This window comes from Polypterus senegalus, chromosome 15 (assembly GCF_016835505.1).
Source record: "Polypterus senegalus isolate Bchr_013 chromosome 15, ASM1683550v1, whole genome shotgun sequence".
Classification (NCBI taxonomy): domain Eukaryota; kingdom Metazoa; phylum Chordata; class Cladistia; order Polypteriformes; family Polypteridae; genus Polypterus; species Polypterus senegalus.
This window is the reverse complement of record NC_053168.1, coordinates 13,847,671-13,872,044: the sequence shown is the minus strand read 5'-3', so window position 1 is coordinate 13,872,044 and position 24,374 is coordinate 13,847,671. Positions and strand designations below refer to the sequence as shown.

Below are 24,374 nucleotides of genomic sequence, written 5' to 3'. Positions count from 1 at the left end.
TTAGCCTTCCAGGTGATGCTTATGCAAAGGTTCTGGAGGGAAGGCTTAGTCTGATAGTTGAGTCAAAGATGCAAGTCAGGTCAGGTCAGGTCAGGTTGGGGAGCTTGCACTGGTCCAGGGTGTTGCTGAACCCATCAGACGATGAAACCTTAGGATCCCAGTTGGAAACTCCCCAGGCAGACATAATGGCCAGATAATTACCCTCTTTCTGTCAGGTTTTATGTCCTGGTCCAGCTGCTTGGGTCCTCAGCAACAAGGATCCTCCGAGCTGGATCACCTTCAGGGAATCGCGCCACATGGCCACTGTGCCATAACCGATGCTCACAATGCAATTAATGTGCCTCTTTTTGACTCCATAAGCAAGTGCTTATTTGACACATAGTCAAACCAGCGGTACCCAAGGATTCATCGAAGAGACACAGTACTGAAGTTAGTTCAGTCTTCGTCTCAGGTCACTGGATAGCGTCCATGTCTCGCAACCATATAGCAACACAGGAAGCACCAGGACTCTAAAGACTTAGACCTTCATCCTTTTGCATAGATATCGGGAGCGCCACACACTCCTTTCCAGGGACCTCATGACCCCCAGTGCTCTCCCAGTCCGTCTACTGACTTCATAGGAAGAGTTACCAGAGACATGAATGTCACTGCCGAAGTAAGTAAACCTCTCGACGATGTCGACACTCTCTCCACAAACAGACACACTGCTGATGGCCGTGCCCAATAGGTCATTAAAGGCCTGGCTCTTGGTTTTTATCCAAGTCAATCGCAAGCCCAGACACTCCAACTTCTCACGCAGCCTCTCGAGAGTCCCAATCAAATCCTCCATTGACTCTGAGAACATCCCAGCATCGTCAGCAAAGTCAAGATCAGTGAATCTTTCTACAGCCAGAGATACAAGGGGAACAACAGGGATTCCATTCTGGCCATGGAGCAGCAGACCATCTCTCCTCCCTGGATCAGTCGCTTGAGAGTACATAGGACTCAGCCTTCATTTGTTTTGTAGATTTGGAAAAAGCCTATGACGGTGTCCCTCAGCATGTGTTGTAGCAAGTGCTTTAGGAGTATGGGGTAGCAGGGCCGCTTCTCTGTGTTATTCATTCCCTACAAAGTGAGTTTTGAGTCAGAATACTTTGACTTTGTTCAGTGTGGGTGTCGGGCTCCGTCAAGGCCGTGTCTTATCACCACTTTCGTTTGTGGTTTTCTTGGACAGGATATCAAGGCGTACCTGTCGATGTGCCTAGTTTGGTGGACTGGGGGTAGCATTGTCGTTTTATGCAGATGATTTTGTCCTCTTTGCGTCATCTGACTGCAGTTGGGATGAGGATGTTGCACCTCCAAGTGTGGGGTCATGGTTATCTTTCATAAAAGAATGGATTGCTCTCTCCAGGTGAGGTGGACAACACGTGCCCTTAATGGAGCAGTTCAAGTATCTTGGGATCTTATTCATAAGTGACGGAAAAAGGGAATTTGACATTGACAATGTGATTGGAGCAGCAGCTGCTGTGCAAGGGGTGCTGTACCTGTTCAAGGTGGTGAAGTGGGAACAGAATCTAAAGACCAGGCTCTCAGTTTGCCGGTCGATTTACATCCATGTCTTCACTTATGGACAAGAGCTGTGGGTAATGACCACAAGAATGAGTTTGTGAGTATCAGTGAGGGAAATGAGGTCCCTTCTCAGGATTGGTGGGCTGACACTCAATGGTAGTTTGAGAGGCTCAGTGATTTTGGAGAGCCTAAGAGTAGAGTCACTGCTCGTCTGGATTGAGAGGAACCAGTTGAGGTGGCTTGGGTATGTCACACTGGGAAAAAATCTAGCAGCACACTCAGGATATGCTGGAAGGATTAAATCTCTCAAATGGCTTAGGAACACCTGGGAATTCCCTGGGAAGAGCTGGAATTTGCAGCTGGGGGACAGACAGGTCTGGGCTGACTTGCTTGGCTTGCTGCCACTGCAGCTCTCACAAAGACAATGAGAAAAAGTGATGAGGTGTTTATGACTCGGAGATTCTGACAATGCTTATTTGTCCAGTTTTCTACATTTTTCTTTAACACTTGGCCGTTCAAGGTCTACAATCTGGCCATTCTTAAATCCTTGCCAAAAAAAACAGGGTTTGTTCCTGTCTTGTGCCCTATGCTAGCTGGGATAGGCTCCAGCACTCCCAGCTACCCTTTTAAGGATTACGCAGGTTAGAAAATTACATGACATGTATTTCACCTATCTATCTATCTATTTATTTATTTATTTACTAGGGGGTTCACCCCCTGCTCTATTCGCTTGCCAAACTCCCCGGCCTACACTACGCACCAGCCATTTCGTGTCTCTGCTGCTCATGTTGTGAAGAGGGGGGCTGAACGCACCCCAAGGAGACGCGGTTGCTCCTCCGAAACCCCCTCTTAAACGGTGGTACAATGGGAAACAAATACAGTTTTTTTTACCTCCTCTTTGCTTGATCAGCTGCTGGCTTACTGCTGCTGCTGCCGTGCAGCATAATCTGCATCTCGCATGGCACTTCAAACATTTAAAGACCTGTACAGCAGCTGTCCTACTCTTTGTCTTTTATTCTTTTGGTGCAAAGTCTCATGGCACGTGAGTTCTTTATATTTTTAAGTTTATAATTTAAAAACTGAAAATCTAACAACATCACATTAAAGTTTGATAAATTCTGAAAAGAATAATACCAAACATATATACAGTATGTAGGTTTTGCACTTTTAGGCTTAGGATTTTATATATAGAGAGTAGATTTTATGAGCCCCTGAAAAAAAGCCAAATTTCCCAAAGAGCCTCCATGTCTGATCAATATTCAAGGAATGGAAGTAGAGGTGGTGCACTCCTACAGGTACTTGGGGGTCCACATCATTGATAGATTAAACTGGTCTCAGAACACAGAGGAACTATAGAAGAAAGGAAAGAGCAGACTCCTCTTCTGTAAGAGAGTGAGCTCCTTTAATGTGGGAAGTGACATCCTTCACATCTTCTACAACTCTTCTGATGGTCAGTGTGATTTTCTCTGCTGTGGTATGCTGGACTGGTAACATCACTACAAGAGAGGACCACCATATCAACAGGCTAGTTAACTCTTTGAGAGCTAAATATTTTTTCCAAAAAATACAGTTTTCTGAACAGCACACAAAGCAATGGTTTCATACATAAATCAACAAAAAAAACCTTCTGTTACTGTATGCTGTGGCTCAGTTATGGGACACCCCCTGTACCACCTGATGGTCATAGTGGAGGAGAGAATTAAACCAAAAATGAGTGCCATTATGAACAAAGCTGCACATCCTTTGCATGACACACCAACACCGAGGACTTTCAGCCAATGAATCATTTAGCAAAAATGTCTCAAGTAACGAGACGGGGGCTCCTTTACACCAACAGCAATATGCCTGTATAACGCGTCACTGGGAGTAGGACTGCCAAGGCAGAAGGTTACTTTTTTTTTTTTTTTACTTTACAGTCAATCTGATGTGTGTTCAGACCAAAGTGTGTGTGTGTAAATTTATTTACTTAATTACTTGTCTACCTATTTATGTGTGTATGTATTTATTCATTTAAAGAGCTTCTGTAAAAAGCTAAACATCCCCTGTCTATCTATCTATCTATCTATCTATCTATCTATCTATCTATCTATCTATCTATCTATCTATCTATCTACTGTGGTGGAAATCAGGGGCATCTGCGACCCCAAAACCCCCACACGATCTCTCTCTCTGTCTCTCTCTACAATCAACATTTCCTGTCTCCACAATACTCCCACTACCACACTGCCTTCCTCCAGTTGAGTGTTACCTTCCTTCCTCCCAGCTCCGACTCGCCTGGACAAGGGAGTGTAGTACCTTTTATTGAGGACTTAGGAGTACTTCCGGTGCCAGGGTGACTGCCTAGTGGAAGTGCTTCTGGGTTGTACGATAGTCCTATTGTTTCATGTTTTTCCCTATCTGGTGTAGTGCCTTTACTATCTATCTATCTATCTATCTATCTATCTATCTATCTATCTATCTATCTATCTATCTATCTTATCTTGCCTACTATACTAAAACCTGTCTATCTATCTATCTATCTTATCCTGCTTACTATACTAAAACCCATCTATCTATCTATCTATCTATCTATCTATCTATCTATCTATCTATCTATCTATCTATCTATCTATCTATTAAAGTAAAGATCGGAACCAAGGATCGGATGCAAAACCCAGCTAATGAGCCGAACTGATCCCTGACAGCCCCATCAGAAGCCATTGGTCCAAATACAATAACCTCCTTTCTTTATTTTCAGATATTGTATAATGGTCACAGTTTGCTGGTTCTGTTTTGGCTCATTTTGTATCTCGTTATTGTTTGGCTGCTAATGAAGGAAAAAGAAATAGTTGAGGGGTCTGAGTCTTCAAGTGCAGGTCATTTAAAATGAATTCAAAAGAAGTTAATTAGCATCAAAAACAGGTCACTCATTAAGAAAAGGGTTAGAAAGAAAACCTGCAGCCACTGCGGCCCTCTAGGACCGGAAATTGAGAACCCTGCTATCTATACTAAAACCTATCTATCTATCTATCTATCTATCTATCTATCTATCTATCTATCTATCTATCTATCTATCTATCTTATCCTGCCGACTATACTAAAACCTATATATCTATCTTATCCTGCCTGCTATACTAAAATCTATCTATCTTTAATATAGCCTTTCTTTCTTTCTTTCTTTCTTTGGAGGAAACCAGGCACCACTCATCACTTGTGCAATGCCACTCAAATGCTGAAACATGTTGGTGGCATCCTCAGGGTCTCGGAGACTAATCAGGTCAAGAGAAAGCTGAATGGAGCAAACTACAGAGATATCGTTAATAAAATCCTACTCCTGAGTGCTCTGGACCTCCGACTGGGCTGAAGGTTCATTTTCTAACTGAACAATGACCCTGAGCACAAAGTAAAGACATCACAAGAATGACTTAGGGACAACTCCATGGATATATTTGAGTTGTCCCAACTAGAGTCCAGACTTAAACCTGACCTGAAAACAGCTGTCCACCGACGATCTCCATCCAACACTAGAGAGATTGAGTAGATTTGTCATGAAGAAAATCCCAAACGCAGGTGTGTGAACGTCAGACCCGAAAAGACTCCGGTGCTGGAATGGCTGCCAAAGGGGGCTTCAACTAAGTACTGAGTGAAGGGTCTGAATACTTGCTTCAATGGGATATTTCACTTTTTTTGAATTTGAATACATTTGCTAAGATTCCTAAACTCCTATTTTCAATTTTGTCATTCTGGTGCATTAGATTTTGTTTGATGGGGGAAAATTGAATTGAAATGATTTTCACACAAAGCAGCAGCATAATAAGACGTGTAAAAAGTGAAAGCCCTGAAGCCTTTCTAAAGGCGCTGTAGACCCCGTATGTCATGGTTTAACAGGATTATGTCTGTGCTTATTGTGAATATTTAATTTACTTGTGGGACATACTATGTTGTAGGTGGTGCTTTTTAATTAAAAGGAAACCTGAAGTGTTTTTGAATGTGTTGGATGTAAGAAACAGCTTTGTTAAAAATTTCACTTCATAAAAGTTATTGCGGATTTGAAGTTATATAGCAGTCCTGTGCCTTGGTCTGTGATTTCAGCACTTTGGCACACCTATTTTTGTATTAAATGTTCCGCCATGTGTTGTACCACTAAATACCCTTGGATAAGTTTTAAGATTTCTTTCATTATCCAGCTTCAGCCCAAAAAGACTTTGAAATCCAAGGGGAACCATTTTCTTTATACTTTTGGATTAATCATCCGTCGAAGTGTCAAACTTTCATACCCAATAATAACAGTAGATGTTTTTGAAACTGTTTTAGGATTAAATTAGCTTTCTGTTCTGTAGGTATGTTTAAACAAGTATCTAATTACCGTAAATCTGACTATTATCCTTATCCTGCCTTTTTGGAAAAATTGCTGTTGGGGGCCTTAGCTTATCCCAGCTGCATTAGATACAACAACAACAGCAACAACATTTATTTTTAGAGCACATTTTCATACAAATGATGTAGCTCAAAGTGCTTTACATGATGAAAAAAGAAAAAAAAAAACCAAAATATATCAAAAAATAAAATTAAGCAATATTAATTAACATAGAATAAAAGTAAGGCCAATGGCCAGGGAGGACAGAAAAAACAAAAAAAATTCCAGACGTCTGGAGAAAAACAAATCTGCGGGGGTTCTAAGGCCGCGAGACCACCCAGACCCCTTTAGGCATTCTACCTAACATCAATGACCTCAATCAGTCCTAATGGTATTCAGGATTCACATGGAAGAACTTGATGATGCTGGTCATATGTTCATGAATGTAGGGACATCACGGTGCCCTGATTGGGTGGTGGTGGCGCAGATTGCCACCACAGAAAACCAGAAAAAGAACAGCAGAGAAAGTAGGGGTTAGTATGGATTTCAGAGCCACCATGAATGATAATGATAATTAAATGCTGTGGAACGGGCCCCAGACACAGACAGGCAGACATCGTATTAAGCACCACCACACGTTTATTTACAAGTGCCACACAACCTCAAAGTCCTCAAAAGTCCAGGCCTTTCTCACACTATGCCTCTTTCTCTTCAGACCGCCTCCTTGCCTCCTCCAAGACCTTGTCTCTCGACCTCCCGACTCCATCCATCAAATGGAGGGAGACAGTCTCTTTTATAATCACCTGGATGTGCTCCAGGTGCCGCCCGACAATCTTCTGCTGGCACTCCCCCAATGTGGCGGAAGTGCCGGCTGTGCACCCGGAAGCACTCCGGGTGTCCCCGATCCTCTTCCCCCCAGCACTTCCAGGTGTGACGGACGTGCTGAGGTCCAGGGCTCCATAGGCATTGGGGCACCCCCTGGCGGTGACCACAGGGCTCTACAGGGCTGAGCTTCAAGCTCTGTACCTGTGGTCCCCATAGCCACCAAGGCGGTCGCCCCCACGTGGTCTGGGGAGGTGTAAGCCCTCCTCCGGTCCTCCAGGGCGTCCCGGCTGGGTCACAGACACCTATGACAATGCATATACAGAATATCAGGGTTACACTAAAATGAAGCTATGAGAAAGTCATGTTAAAGTAATGAGTTTACAAGGCAGGAAAGAACTCTGGATGGGAGTGAGTCCATCTTCATACTCCATACTCGGTCAACTTAATGACACCAGTTCAATGATCACAGTCATCTTTGGAATATGGTAAAGTTCTGAACTAACACAGAGAATCCACACTAACATGGAGAAAGCAAGCAAACTCTGCACTGAAGACACTCACTTCTGCCACAAGTCAAGTTGGAGTCCAAGAACGGTGTGGCCGTAGTGTTATCTATTAACTGCTTCAGAATTTCATTTATTTAACAATACAAAAGTCTTATACACAGACACGCAAATGTGGAAAAGTGATTATGTAATTTAACAACATGGTGAGGTGAGTGAGGCAGCTGGCTTTGATTCCTGGCCCGTTCACTGTCTTCATAGATTTTGCATGTTCTCCACATGTTTCCTTCAGACACCTCTAACATCTCAAGTATACCGTCAAGTATATGAGAGGAGCAAATAGTCTGAGTAAGTTAAGTCTCCTGGTACTACCATTATATTGGTCTCCTGGCACTTGGGCTTCTTATCTCGGAAGGGACGGAGCTATTCTCGGAAGGAGAAGACACAGTTAGCGAGAGCGCCCCCTCTTGCCCCGGCTGGTTATCACATCCCTTGAATGAGCCAGTGAGGAGATCCTCTGACTCGCATGTGTGACACAGTTTTCGCTTTGTCATTCTGGGGTATTAAGCATTGCTTGATGTGGGGGGAAACAAATTTATGTGAATGATTTTAGCACAAGGCTGCAGTATGGCAAAATGTGAAAAATAAGAAGGGGTCTCAATGCTTCCTGAAGGTGTTGTAGGCTCCATCTCCCGTACTCTTATCAATACTAATAAAAGGCAAAGCCCTCGCTGGCTGACTGACTGACTGACTGACTCATCACTAATTCTCCAACTTCCCGTGTAGGTAGAAGGCTGAAATTTGGCAGGCTCATTCCTTACAGCTTACTTACAAAAGTTAGGCAGGTTTCATTTCGAAATTCTACACGTAACGGTCATAACTGGAACCTACTTATGTACATATATACCGGGCACAGCCTGCAGCTCAGTCGCCATGTGAGGCGGAGTTGCATCTCTCATCGTCACGCCTCCCACGTAATTGAGTGCCTGCCCATATAAGGCCGTCCATCAGCAACAATCCAATAGAAACACTCTGCCGCTAAATATTCGCCGGTGAAGGACTGTTCTTATGCAGAGGAAGATGAGATGGTCAGGGTAGTGTTTGGCACAAACTCAGCAAAACTACGAGAGAAACTTTTAAGTGCCGGGTCTGAGCTAACATTAAATAAAGCCGTGGACATCGCACGAGATAGCACAAGCACAGCTGAGAACCTTCGATGCATGCAGTCCGAGCGGCTCACGTGAACTGACTGTGAACGCAGTATGCAGAGAACAAGCAACAGCTCCAAAGAGCGCTGAACAAAAAACACATTGCACAATTGAGAAGGCAGCAAAAGAATATGAAGCGAGTGACGCATACAAGCATATTCATAAGTGCAGCAACTGCGGAAACAAAGCACACGGTGGAAAAAGTCAATGTCCAGCTAAAGGAAGACAGTGTAAAAAAACTGTGCATGCAGTGTGTCAGGTCTCAGATAAAGAGGAAGACGAGCTGTTTATTGATGCAGTAAGAAATGAATCGATGAATGAAACCTGTCATCTTTACAACGATTGACAAACACGGAATGTAACTTGAACACAACACATCCTACAAATACGAACCTGATTGAAAGAAATAATGATAATCAAATCCTTGATGACAGCAACACTCATAACACTCACAAAACAATTACTGTATATTGACAATCATGTTACGTTATTTTTAAAATGTTCCCTTTACTTTTTCATAACTTCTTTAACACACTACTTTTCCGCTGCGAAGCGCTGGTATTTTGATATATATATATATATATATATATATATATATATATATATATATATATATATATATATATATATATATATATATACACACACACCCCGTCTAAATACTGTGAAATAAATGAACCACACGCCATGGCGCAACACGAGAGGCTTCGCCTCTAGCGCTGATGTCTGAGGTTTGATTCCCGAGAGGGGGTGCAGTGTGTGTGTATTCCTGATGAGCCCGGAATTAGAGCGAAACATGTACTCTTTGCATTATTTGACAGTAAAACTATATATATATATATATATATATATATATATATATATATACTGTATATATACATACACATATATATATATACACACACACATACATATATATCAGCACTTCCCGATTCATTTTACACTCGCACCCCCTGTGAAGGACGAGGCTGATTTCGCACCCCCTTGGTTTGAGAAGAAGTATGAAAAAATATGAGGTTAACGCAGAAAAACAGATCACCAATTGAAGCTTTGTGAATAATGGATACTTTATTCGCCATCAATAATTGTTTTGTTAAAGCCATACTCTGTGTAATCCTCATACCATTTTCTAATTTTTTCGCCACTAGCCATGATTAAATAAATGGTAAAAAAGTAACAGCGAAGCGAGGGTGACTTATTGAGGCGAAGGAGAAGACACAGCTAGCGACAGCGCCCCCTCTTGCCCCAGTGTGTTATCACATCCCTTGAATGAGCCAGTGAGGAGATCCTGCAACACGCATGTGTGACACTTTTCTCGTTTTGTCATTCTGGGATATTAAGCGTTGCCTGATGTGGGGGTAAAAAAATTAATTTGAATAATTTTAGTGCAAGGCTGCAATATGGCAAAATGTGAAGGGGTCTCAGCACTTTCTGAAGGTGCTGTAGGCTCCATCTCCCATACTCTTATAATGAATAAAGCAGACTTGGTAAATGGCATTTATATTTGAATTCATATGCACTCCATTTTCACAATTCTACATGAAAGTGTACAATATAATCTAAAAGACGTTTTCATTGCCTTATAAAGTAGATCAATTAAAGCCATGTGCTATTTATTACCCAAAATCTACTGCATTGTCTTTGTGAGAACTGGGATATCATGGAAGCAAAATGCAAACAAGTTAGAAAATTCTCATAACCTTTAACACAACTGCACTGTCCTGGCCTCTGCTCGGGCTGCTAATTTTAGGACTGGTAGTTTCTCATAAATGCTTCAAGTCTGAGAGCTGGATAATCAGCAGCAACAACCTTTAAGGGTTTTCTTCACATTACATGATAAACCACTGGATCAAGTTAGCACGAACGCCTGAGTCATCAGATGCAAGCTAATTATAACGCACAAAGAGAAGACTGTTTTCTAAATTATTGCTTTGTAATGTTGATGTTCTGCATGAATTAGGATAACTCTTATACAGTGAATGACATCAGAGTACACCTAAGGTGTATATGGCCTGACCAGTAGGGGGCGTTGCAGCATCCCAAACCCCCAGACACAACCACACAGACACAAGTCTAAGGTCTAGATGCAAGGCTTACTATCACTTCTTATAGAGGCTTCCTTATGAGAGGGGCACAAGCACAATACTATTCATTTTCTCCTCTTGCTCCATACCTTCCCTGTGAGTCTTGTCCATTCGCCACACCCGTCTCCAGCTCCCCTGGATAAGACTGAGCGGCTTCTTTTATTTGTGACCCACTGGGTTAAACTGAAGTCCCCTAAAAGTAGGAATTAAGAATCCTGGCAGCATCCCCCTAGAGGGCCAGCCCATAGGACTACAACTATGTGAATTTCCCCTTGGGATTAATAAAGTATCTATCTATCTATCTAATCCTGCCTACTATACTAAAGTCTATCTATCTATCTATCTATCTATCTATCTATCTATCTATCTATCTGTTATATAGTGCTTTTCCTATCTATCTATCTATCTATCTATCATATAGTGCCTTTCACATCTATCTATCTATCATATAGTGCTTTTCACATCTATCTATCTATCTATCTATCTATCTATCTACAAGTCCCAGGATGCCCTGTGAGTGTCCGTATGGGAATCCTAACCCAGGGATGCTGCCTTTAAGTATATCAGAGGAGTAAATAGTTAGAGTAGGTTAACTCCCCTGATTCTACTATTATATTGGTCACCCGGCCAGATAAGGAACCTGAACCTGTTCCAGGAGGGACGCCACACCACATGCACTTCAGAATGGGTCACAAAGCTAAGCATGTTTGGACCTGGCCAGTGCTTGGATGGAAGACCACCTAGGAAAAGATTGGATTGCTGCTGAAGAGGTGTTGGTGAGGCCAGCTGGGGGTGCTTACCCTGTGGTCTGAATGTGGATCCCAATGCCCCAGTGCAGGGACAGGGACAGTGTGCTATAGAAATGGTGCTGTCCAACACATGAGACGTCAAACCACCACCAATGTGCAACATCCCACCTGGATGATGTTACGGCAGCCATTTTTGAACCAGTACGCTCACCACAAGTGAGCTGTTAGGTGGTGAAAGGGTGAGAGAAAATTAGTCAATTAGTGACAGGAGATGATTAGGGGGGCAGAATGATCAGGCTGTGGCGGGCAATTTAGCCAAGACATCGGGATACACCCTGCACTTTATGAAGGAAGCCCAGGGATCTTCTGTGACCACAGAGTGAGGACCTCAGTTTTACATGTCATCCAAAGGACGGCTGCATTTTGAGAACACAGGGTCTCCATCACTGCACTGTGACTTTGGAATCCACACACAGACCACAGGATATGCGTCCCTGATGGCCTCACGAACACCGCTGATATTTTAAATGTCAAAAAAGAAAGCATCATCATTTAACATTTTAAATCAGATACGACTTAATAAAGAACATTATAAAGATGCAGATTACAAATGACATCTCATTCTGAATGAATTGAAATATTAATTAGATACAATCCTCCCCATCTTTGGTTAAAACTACAGTTAGAGAGCTCAGAATATATATTTTATTAATTTTAATTGGAAGTAAATAGCAATCCATAAAATCAAGTCAAACTTAACAAACCGAAATTCAAAACCCACCCAAGAGAAAAGGGACAAGAGCCAACAACCAGTGCAAGTCTTTAAAAGCAGCGGGGAAGGAAGAGTATCATTTTCCTCAATATAGAAGCTTATTCTAAAATGTTATTGATTAGATCCTTCCATATATTTTTAAAAAGTTTTGAACAGATCCTCTGAGTGAGAATTATTTTTTCCGATTTCAGATAGTATAGGGCATCCTCAGTTACCCACTGACTTAGAAAAGGTGGGCTGGGATTCTGCCAGTTTACCAAGACAAGTCTACGTGCTAGTAGTGAGGTAAAGGCAAGGCAATGAGGCTAGAGCTCGATTGCAATGTTCTCCAGTTGGCTCTCGCCCTGGAAACATTTTGGACAATTTTAAACGAGACCGATGTGCTCGATGAAAGATTTTAAGTTGAATAATTGAATGTTTTACACATGCGAAGCTCAAATGAATTCTGTGCATGGCTGCCTTCCACTCCCAAAATGTTGAGTAAGAGATCCTTTTCCCACTGTACTCTGGGGTCTTTAAAGGAAGGGACATCAATTTGTTTTTATATATTATAGAGATGCTGTCTGTGTCCTCAAGACTGATCAATATCTCTTCTGGAATTGAAATAGGTAGGAGGTGAGGAAAATTGGGCAGATTTTGTTAAGTAAAGTTTCTGATTTGGAGATAGTGGAGAAATTGTGTTAATGGGAAGCTAAATTTGGAGGGTAATCATTCGTAGGATGCAAAGACATCATTGTGATTTAATCTCAAATGTTTTCCAGACATTAAAAACTGTGTACGTTTGGGAGGGATGAAAAAGGTGGTTATCATGTAGAGGTGCCACAGACAAAAGCTTCTCTACAACAACAACAACATTTATTTATATAGCACATTTTCATACAAACAGTAGCTCAAAGTGCTTTACATATTAAAGAATAGAAAAATGAAAGACATAATTATAAAAAAAATAAATCAACATTAACATCGAATAAGAGTAAGGTTCAATGGCCAGGGGACAGAAAAAACAAAAAAAACTCCAGACGGCTGGAGAAAAATAAAATCTGTAGGGATTCCAGACCATGAGACCGCCCAGTCCCCTCTGGGAATTCTACCTAACATCAATGAAACAGTCCTCTTTGGATTTAGGGTTCTCACGGAAGGGCTTGATGATGATGATGGTCACGTAGACTTCTTCCTTTTAATCCGTCCATCATTGTTGGAGCATCATGAAGCTTTGAGTAGGTGGAGGTGGCGCAGGCCACCACCACAAAGAAACCGGAAAAAGAAACAGAAAAGAGAGTAGGGGTCAGTACCGATTTTAGAGCCACCATGAATAGTTGTTATGATGAATTGAACATACAGAGTATCAGGATTAAGTTAAATTACGATTAAAATGAAGTTATAAAAGGCCATGTTAAAGTAATGTGTTTTCAGCAGTGTTTTAAAGTGCTCTACTGTATCAGCCTGGCGAATTCCTATTGGCAGGCTATTCCAGATTTTAGGTGCATAACAGCAGAAGGCCGCCTCACCACTTCTTTTAAGTTTTGTTCTTGGAATTCTAAGGAGACACTCATTTGAGGATCTGAGGTTACGATTTGGAATATAAGGTGTCAGACATTCCGATATATAAGATGGGGAGATTATTTAAGGCTTTATAAACCATAAGCAGAATTTTAAAGTCAATTCTGAATGACACAGGTAACCAGTGTAGTGACATCAAAACTGGAGAAATGTGTTCTGATTTTCTTTTCCTAGTTAGGATTCTAGCAGCTGCATTCTGCACTAGTTGCAAACGATTTATATCTTTTTGGGTAGTCCTGAGAGGAGTGCGTTACAGTAATCTAGTCGACTGAAAACAAACGCGTGAACTAATTTCTCAGCATCTTTCAGTGATAAAGAGGTCTAACTTTACTTATGTTTCTTAAGTGAAAAATGCTGTCCTAATGATCTGATTAATATGTGATTTAAAATTCAGATTACAGTCAACAATCACCCCTAAGCTTTTTACCTCCGTCTTGACTTTTAATCCTAATGTATCCAGTTTATTTCTAATAGCCTCATTGTATCCATTATTGCTGATCACTAAAATTTCAGTTTTCTCTTTATTTAACTTGAGAAAATTACTATTCATCCATTCTGAGATACTAGTCAGACATTGTGTTAGTGAATCAATAGAATCAGGGTCATCAGGTGCTATTGATAAGTACAGCTGTGTGTCATCAGCATAGCTGCAGTAGCTCACGTTGTGCCCTGAGATAATCTGACCTAACGGAAGCATGTAGATTGAGAATAACAGCGGACCCAGGATAGAGCCTTGTGGAACACCATATTGGATATCATGTGTCTTGAGTTGTAATTCCCACAACTAACAAAATATTTTCTCCCTGTCAGGTAGGATTCAAACCAATTTAAGACACTGCCAGAGAGGCCCACCCATTGACTAAGGCGATTTCTAAGAATGTTGTGATCAATGGTGTCAAATGCAGCACTCAGATCTAAGAGGATGAGAACAGATAAATGGCCTCTGTCTGCATTTACCCGCAAGTCATTTACTACTTTAACGAGTGCAGTTTCTGTGCTGTGATTTGTTCTAAAACCTGACTGAAATTTATCAAGAATAGCATGTTTATTTAGGTGGTCATTTAACTGCATAATGACTGCCTTCTCTAGAACTTTACTTAAGAAGGGCAGGTTAGAGATGGGTCTAAAATTTTCAAGAGCTGAGGGGTCAAGATTATGTTTCTTAAGTAGGGGTTTAACTACAGCAGTCTTAAGACAGTCTGGGAAGACCCCAGTATCTAGTGACGAATTTACTATGTCAAGAACATTATCAATTAGCACGCCTGATACTTCTTTGAAAAACCTTGTTGGTATCGGGTCAAGGACGAGGTGGAGGGTTTTAATTGAGATATTATTTTTGTAAATCAGGTAAATCTATCCTAGTGAAAGAGTTTAATTTGTTTATAACAGGATGTTGGGGTTTAGGGGATCCTTAGTGTTGGGGAGATATACTATGTTATTTCTAATATCATTAATTTTTGATTGAAAATACAGCGACAGCCTCACAGGTTTCACTGGAAGCACTTAGGAGGCATTCCTTTGAGCTACCTGGGTTTAGTAGGCGATCAATTGTTGAAAATAAGACTCTAGGATTACTAGCATTGTTATTTATAATATTAGAGAAATAGCAGCGTCTCTCAAGACGGACAGTGTTATTGTATTCTGTTATTTTGACTTTTAATATTTCGTGGTGGATAGTAAGTTTACTCTTCCTCCATTGACGCTCAGCTCTACGGCATGTTCTCTTTAAATCAGACACTCTTTGGGTCTTCCATGGTATACAATGCTAGAAGATTTTTTCACTGTCTTTTCAGGTGCAACTATGTCAACAGCAGCTCTCACTTTAGAATTAAATCTTTCCACCTTACTATTTACATTGTCCTCGCTATTATAGCTGGCACTATAAACGGACTGATTGCTTAAAATGTTTGTAAGTTTTAAAGCTGCTGCGAATCAAAGAAGCGTTTTTTAACAATATGCTTCTCATGAGTGTTTTTTATCATTATTTCTATATTAAAAAGTAGAAGAAAATGGTCTGATAGACCAATATCAATGATCTGTTTTATATCAACTTTCAGTCCTTTAGTAATCACTAAGTCTAATGTATGACCTGCTTTATGTGTAGGCTGATTTATGAGTTGTCTCAAATCAAAAGAATCCAGGAGGTTCATAAATTCTTTTACTTTTAGATCACACTGATTATCTATATGAAAATTAAAGTCGCCAACTATTAGGAGTGTGTCATAATTAGTAATTAAAATTGACATTAAGTCAGAGAATTCCTCAAAAAACGACGCGTTATATTTAGGAGGTCTATACACGGATAGTATTAGAACTTGAGAATCTCCATGAATAACAACGGCGAGATACTCAAAGGACTTGAACTTACCAAAACTGACATCTTTACATTTTAATCGGCTCGAGTAAATGTTAGCCAATCCGCCCCTTTTTCCCTGGCGGTTTGAATGAGTAAAACTGTAATCCGGAGCGCAGATTCGATTAAAACTGACGCGCATCTGAATTCAGCCATGTTTCATTTAGTGCAATAAGATCTATTTTTTTTATCACTAATAAGATCGTTGATAAAAAACGTTTTGTTAGTTAAAGCTCTGACATTTAATAGTGCCATATTTAATGTTTTGGAGGTGCAGAGATGAGTACTATGTGCGTTATTGTTATTTGGAATAGGAACTAAATTATTATTATTAGCGCTGCTCTGTGTATATTTTTTGTTTAATCTGTGATCTGTTTTATAGTTTTAATACATTGTTCCTCTAAAATAGTGATTTTAATTAGATTATTGGAGTTTATGCCGTATTTCCTAGGTTTTCTACGTGCATTGAGATTGCTTATTACAGTATTAATGGTGTGAACTTTAACGGAAGACTCTATTAAACATTCATCATGTCCTGGCACAGCAGTATTATTTCGGAAGGGGTTAAGAGCAGAGATAGATAGTCAAGAAAAACGAATTACCTTCGATATGTTTTCGGAGAGGACCCGGGCGCGAAACTGTTCGGATGCAGGCCATCACGCTTGAAGAGACGCGGCCTTTCCAAGAAGAGATTCCAATTGTTGATGAAGCCGACATCCTTCTTCTTGCAGAAACCCTGTAGCCAGTTGTTCAACCCTAGCAGACGACTGTAGTACTCGTTGGATCGTCTGACGAGAGGTAGTGGACCAAACGAAGATCTTTGCCGATGGGGTCCTCTCCTTCGTGTCTCTAATCAGAGCTGCGAAGTCAGCCTTCAGGATTTCTGATTGTCGGTGCCTTATATCGTTTACGCCGGCATGCAAGACGATTGATCCAACTGCCCTCTCCTTGTGTTTCTCGTAGACTGCTGGCGACGTTTCATTACATCTCGGACACGAGCACCGGAAAACAAGAAACAAACGATTTTGCATTAGGGCATGCGACATTAAGGTTTCTAACGATGGAATCACCTACCACTAATACATCACCAGGTGCTGAAGGCGAAATGGGGACGCGTAGAGGGTCAAACCGGTTCTTAGATAAAATGCTCGCCTGTGCCGATGGAGGTGCTCTGGCCTTGAACCCCCGCCTGCATAGCTGAAATCCACCGAGGTCAGCAGCAGCGTCGCTCCTACGAGACGCGGGGGTGAGGTCGGCACAACGCGGGGTTGATGTTTCGCCGGTTCCAGATGGCAAGGACGGTTTATCCAACAGCCGGGCCTTCAGATTTCTCAGGTATTTCCGTCGGGACAGGAGTTTCTGAATCTTTTCATCAAGTGCTTGGAGTTCCTCAATTACGATTTCAACGCGAGTTACCCCACTGTCGGCCATTTTCTACTTCGTACCCTAGGAGAAATGAGAGAGAGAGAGAGAGGTTAGGATCGTCTTCTCTATCTTGAAGAGCTTCCTACATTGGTTCGATATTCTGGGTGAATGAAGCGCAATTGAGTTGTTAGTATATTGGTGATAATTCATATTTACTGGGGTACAAAGCAAGGAATATAAAGAAGTGCTGCAGGATATCATTTCTATTGCAGACCAAGCCTGTGTGTGTTTATCTGTTTGTGTAACGTCCTGGATTTTATAGCTTGGATATCTGCCACCCAATAATAAAACTGAAAGTTAGGTAGTGCCATGCCACTTTCCACCTTAGGTCATTGTAGGGTCGAACTTTGGATGCATGGAAGTTTTGAATTCCAAATAAATGAGGTTATGATTGAATCTAATTTCTTCAAAAATGATTTGTTAATGTATATGGGAATGCTTTGAAATATATAAAGAAGCTTAGGGAGGATATTCATCTTTACAATGTTAATTCTTCCAGCTAAACTGAGATGGAGTGTAGGCCATCTATGCACGTCTTGTTTAAGTTTTTCCATGCAGACAGCAAAATTTTGTTGAAAAAGAGCTTTATGTTTACTTGTGATGTTGACCCCTAGGTATTTAAACTGATCTGCAGTGATAAAAGGGAAGGTCTCCAATCTAATGTTGTGTGCTAGACAGCACACTTTTATTCAAATTAATTTTGAGTCCAATACTGCAGACACAGTATTTTGTGGATCTGAGATATATATATATATATATATATATATATATGGGGGCTGCACTGTGGCGCAGTGGTAGTGCTGCTGCCTGCAGTTAGGAGACCGGGTTCGCTTCCTGGGTCCTCCCTGCATGGAGTTTGCATGTTCTCCCCGTGTCTGCGTGGGTTTCCTCCGGGCACTCCGGTTTCCTCCCACAATCCAAAGACATGCAGGTTAGGTGGATTGGCGATTCTAAATTGGCCCTAGTGTGTGCTTGGTGTGTGGGTGTGTTTGTGTGTGTCCTGCGGTGGGTTGGCACCCTGCCTAGGATTGGTTCCTGCCTTGTGCCCTGTGTTGGCTGGGATTGGCTCCAGCAGACCCCCCGTGACCCTGTATTGGATTCAGCGGGTTAGAAAATGGATGGATGGATATATATATATATATATATATATATATATATATATATATATATATATATATATATACAGTGGGATGCATATTTGAGAAGTGAAATCAAGTTTATTGAATTTACAGAAAGTGTGCAATAATTGTTCAAACAAAATCAGGCAGGTGCATAAATTTGGGCACCACAAAAAAGAAATGAAATCAATATTTAGTAGATCCGCCTTTTGCAGAAATTACAGCCTCTAAACGCTTCCTGTAGGTTCCAATGAGAGTCTGGATTGTGGTTGAAGGTATTTTGGACCATTCCTCTTTACAAAACATCTCTAGTTCATTCAGGTTTGATGGCTTCCGAGCATGGACAGCTCTCTTTAACTCACACCACAGATTTTCAATTCTATTCAGGTCTGGGGACTGAGATGGCCATTCCAGAACGTTGTACTTGTTCCTCTGCATGAATGCCTTAGTGGATTTTTGAGCCGTGTTTCGGGTCGTTGTCTTGTTGAAAGATCCAGCCCCGGCGCAGCTTCAACTTTGTCACTGATTCCTGGACATTGGCCTCCAGAATCAGCTGATACTGAGTGGAATCCATGTGTCCCTCAACTTTGACAAGATTCCCAGTCCCTGCACTGGCCACACAGCCCCACAGCATGATGGAACCACCACCATATTTTACTGGAGGTAGCAGGTGTTTTTCTTGAAATGCTGTGTTCTTTTTCCTCCATGCATAACACCTCTTGTTATGCCCAAATAACTCCATTTTAGTTTCATCAGTCCACAGCACCTTATTCCAAAATGAAGCTGGCTTGTCCAAATGTGCTTGAGCAGACCTCAAGCGGCTCTGTTTGTGCTTCCTCTGCATCACTCGCATACAGCATCTCCTTGTGTAAAGTCGCCGAATGGTTGAACGATGCACAGTGACTCCATCTGCTGCAAGATGATGTTGTAGGTCTTTGGTGCTGGTCTTTGGGTTGACTCTGACTGTTCTCACCATTATTAAGCTTCTGTCTATCCGAAATCTTTCTTGGTCTGCCACTTGAGCCTTAACTTGAACTGAGCCTGTGGTCTTCCATTTCCTCAATATGTTCCTAACTGTGGAAACAGACAGCTTCAATCTCTGGGACAGCTTTCTGTATCCTTCCCCTAAACCATGATGGTGAACAATCTTTGTCTTCAGGTCATTTGAGAGTTGTTTTGTGACCCCCATGTTGCTACTCTTCAGAGAAAATTAAAGGAGGAGGGAAACTTACAATTGACCCCTTAAATACTCGGATTCACCTGTGTATGTAGTTCAGGGTCACTGAGCTTACCAAGCCAATTGGAGTTCAATAATTAGTTCTAAAAGTTTTGGAATCAATAAAATGACAACGGTGCCCAAATGTATGCACCTGCCTGATTTTGTTTGAACAATTGTGCACACTTTCTGTAAATCCAATAAACTTCATTTCACTTCTCAAATATCACTGTGTGTGTCTCCTATATGATATATTTAACTGACATTTTTTATCGTAACAACCAACGATTTATACAGGAAAATAATGACTATTAACAAGGTTGCCCAAACTTTTGCATCCCACTGTGTGTATATATATATATATATATACAGTATATAAATATATATATATATATATAGTAAAGGCCAAAAGTTTGGACACACCTCCTCATTCAATGTGTTTTCTTTATTTTCATGACCATTTACAGCACTCCATCACTCTCCTTCTTGGTCAAATAGCCCTTACACAGCCTGGAGGTGTGTTTGGGGTCATTGTCCTGTTGAAAAATAAATATATATATATTCAATGAATTCGTAGTCTGAATCACAATCTTATTGTATGGGTGGTTACCTGCCAGGTAACGCTTGTGGTTGGTCAGCAAGTCAGCTAACATCTGCCACGATGCCCTCTTTCAGTTGCGAAAAGCAGATCATAGAATGGTTGAAATAGTTTTTACTGTCAAAAAACTATATATATATATATATATATATATATTGACAGATAGGGGGCGCTGTCGTCCCCTTGAACCCTCGGATCAGATGCCAGACACCAGATAAAAGTCCAAATAATTAATTTATTATAATAATAATGTGCACAAAGCACCCTCGACTCCACAATATTCATAAACAATAAACTAATCTCAATAAACAATAATCCTCCAATCCACCCAGCAGCTCAGTCACCCTTCCTCCCAACTCTGCTCGTCTGCCTGGGATTTCCCATAGTCCTTTATAGTCCATGACCCAGAAGTGCTTCTGGACCCTCAGTCCATGTGACTTCCTAGCACTTCTGGGTCAGATTGAAACTCTTCTTTATCATCCCGGAAGTATGTCATTTCCTCTGTCCCTGTGAACAGGACGGGTACTTCCGGGTTATAGGGCACAAAAAAGTCTCTGAGCCTCCCTGCAGCGTCCCCTTGTTGCCCCCATGGTATCCAGCAGGGCTGTGAAGGAAAACTCCAATGTCCATGATGCCCTGCTGGAATTCGGGGCACCTCCATGCTGCCGGAAGGGTTCCAGCTAGCGGCGTGGGGGTATTGGCCGGGATGAACGGCCGGCAATATCTCACAATATATATATGTATATATATATAGTACCATATTATGTGCATATAATGATATTTTCTGTTCCTTCTTTGATAATCTCCTTTATCTCATAAGTATTTCAAAAGAAAACTGCCAGTGGCTCAATGGTGAGAAGGGGCATCCTTGTCTAATATCGTGTTCTAGTTTGAAGTAGTCTGAAATAAAGTTGTTAATACAAACTGAAGCTTCTGGACTGGTATACAGTAGTCTGATCCATGTACAAATGTTTGGGCCAAACCCAAATTTGTCCAATCTAGTGAACAGATATTCCCATTCAACCATATCAAAAGTGTTTTCTGCATACAGAGATAATAAGGGGTGTTAGACTTTATTTGTGAATATATTACATTAAACAGGCGTTGAAGCCTTAAAGCTAAGTGTCTGCCTTCAATCAATCCGGTTTGGTCCTGTGATATTACAAAAGTAAGCACTTTCTCAATCCTTCTAGCTAGAGCTTTGGAAAGTATCTTAACATCATTATTCAGAAGTGAAATTGGTCTGTATGATGCATATTGTAATAAGTTCTTGTTTTTCTTAGGTAAGATGTTATTAATGTTTGCCAAAAAGTTTGAGGTCAAATTTTATTGTCTCTAGCTTCTAAAATGTTGCTAATAAAAGGGGGGGCGGCTAGTTTAATTGATTTTTTTTTTATAAAATGCAGCAGAGTAACCATCAGGGCCTACTGCTTTCCCAGTCTGAAGTGAGTTTATAGTGTCTAGTAATTCTGAGTTCCTCTGCACTCAGAGTATCTAATTGTGGTAATGCATCCAAAAACCCATTAAATTGTGTCTTGTCTTCTTTAAACTGAGTGGAATATAAGGACTTATAGTTGTCTCTAAATTTGGGCATTTTATTTTTATGGTCAATGATTCTGTCTCCATCTATGCTGGTAATTACTGGTATTGCATTGTGGACTTCCAGCTTGTGGATTTGTTGAGCTAAGATCTTGTTTGCCTTCTCTCCGTGTTCATAATACTGATGTTGCGATTTATATACAAGTGGTTCCATTTCTATTGTTGTCAGGAGGTTGAGTTCTGATTGCAAAGCCTGTATTTTCCTGCAAAGTGCCACATTTGGAGACCTGGCGTGTTCTTGATCTAATCTGCTAATTTCACTCATTAAACCTGATGTCTTCTTGGTTTCTGATTTATTTTTCCCAGATGATTTTTTATTATGTCCTGATACGTAGAATCTGTGGCCTGTAGGAGGCGCACCAGCTGCCCAAACCCGACGCAGACAGACACCAGGCACAAGTTTCAGCACAACACATGTTTATTTACAATGGGTACGCTTCCCAAACCGTTCCCACAAGCAGCACAGTACAATGCAGAGCCACAGTACTTTGTTTTCTTTTTCTTCCTCAGCTTTCTCTTTCTGCCTCCTCCTCCTCCGTTAAGCTTCGTCTCTCTCTCTCTCTCCCTCCCGACTCTGGCTCTTGGAATGAAGCCAGGTAGCCCCTTTTAAGCTGCACCTGCGAGTATTCCAGGTGACTTGTTAGGGAGGTCTGGAATTACTCCCAGGTGTGGCGGAAACCCAACATAGTGGTGCTCTGCAGTCCTTCCTGCTCTCCCTAGCGGCACCCATGGAACCCAAAAGGTTCACAGCAAACTCCTACTCCCAGCACGCCCTGCAGGAATCTGTGGTGCCCCAGCAACCCATGGGAGTTGCCCTCTAGCATTCTGAGGGACATGATGCCCTTAGCCCGCTCTCTCCCCTTGTCCTTCCACCAGGTTGGTGTCACTGGGCATTCAAGACAAACCTTAGCCTTGAAAGAGGGTGTACTTTCTTTTTCACATGACGGAAATTTTCAAACTGCCTTTACTTTTTAACTAACAATCATATTTACTTTCAAATTTCCATTTCTTTTTCCATATAGGATATATGCAAGGCATTGTGGTGTCACCGAGTTGGCAGGAAATGTGAAACAAAGTTCATGCCGGCTGCTGAAGGGACTGCATGTGGCCCTGATATGGTAGGAAGACATTACAAACCTTTCTAATTGTGTGCCATACATTTGCCTTTTTGTCCAGTTTTTTACGCTTTTTTGTATTTTTTGTCTTTAAGTGGTGTCGTCGAGGACAGTGTGTGAAACATGGAGATGAAGGCCCCCGATCTGTTCATGGCCATTGGTCAGACTGGTCCAAATGGTCTACCTGCTCCAGGACATGCGGTAGTGGGGTGACGTACAGAGAACGGCAGTGCAATAACCCAAGGTAACCATCATCATAGACTTTGCAATAACATTAATACATTTCAGATAGTAATGGAGGACCTGAGATGAAGACTGGACTCCTTCAGTACTGTGTCTCTTCAGAGAATCCTTGGGTACCGCTGGTTTGACTCTGTGTTGCTCATGGAGTCCCGCATGAGGCACATTACCTGAATTGTGAGGGAGCATCAGTTACGGCACTACAGCCATGTGGCATGTTTCCCCGAGGGTGATCCGGCTCATAAGATCCTCATTGCTGGGGACCCAAGTGGCTGGACCAGGCTAAGGAGTTGCCTACGTAACACCTGGCTGCGGCAGATAGAGGGTCATTTCTGGAGGGTAGGACTGGACCACGTGTCTGCCTGGGGGGTTGCAAACCGGGATCCTGAGTTGTTTCGTCGTGTGGTGGGTGCGACAACACGCTGTACCAGTGCATTCTCCCCAACTTGACTTGACTTGTTTTCACCCTTTAAAAAAGACCTATGTAGTTATCACTGCAGTTCTCCATTACAATTGCCCAGACCATAGAACATCTGTTACATAGTTGTAGTTACATACCCTGATGTTTTTATTACATTTTGAAAGTACAGATACAATGTAACTATGTAAGTACACTTGTTTTTGGTTCAGTGATAAATTGTTACATTCTAATTATATAAACTGTGGAATAACAATGGGCGGCACAGTGGCGCAGTGGGTTCGCTTCCCGGGTTCTCCCTGCGTGGAGTTTGCATCTTCTCCCCGTGTCTGTGTGGGTTTCTTCTGGGTGCTCTGGTTTTCTCCCACAGTCCAAAGACATGCAGGTTAGGTGCATTGGCGATTTGAAATTGTCCCTAGTGTGGGCTTGGCATGTGTGTGTGTGCGCCCTGTGGTGGGTTGGCGCCCTGCCCGGGGTTTGTTTCCTGTGTTGACTGGGATTGGCTCCAGCAGACCCCTGTGACCCTGTAATTAGGATATAGTGGGTTGGATAATGGATGGATGGATAGATGGACTGAGTAATTAACTATAGCATTACCTTGTATTACACAGTAAGTACGGAGTAATAACTTGTAGTTACACTGTACTTATACAGGTAATTCCATAGTAGTTACAGTGTAATTATAGACACAATGTAAAGTGTTACCA

The 24,374-nt window shown here is 41.6% G+C and overlaps 1 protein-coding gene across 3 annotated transcripts in view; it reads left to right on the top strand.

The window, feature by feature from the left end:
• The window catches only part of LOC120515670 (A disintegrin and metalloproteinase with thrombospondin motifs 16), a 330,557-nt gene that overhangs the window by 178,274 nt on the left and 127,909 nt on the right, over nt 1–24,374 (top strand). For all 3 annotated transcript variants that reach the window (XM_039736888.1, XM_039736889.1, XM_039736891.1), the window contains 2 exons: nt 22,917–23,012; nt 23,105–23,253. In XM_039736888.1, the coding sequence (XP_039592822.1) occupies nt 22,917–23,012; nt 23,105–23,253 (245 nt within the window). The remainder of the gene's footprint in view (nt 1–22,916; nt 23,013–23,104; nt 23,254–24,374) is intronic.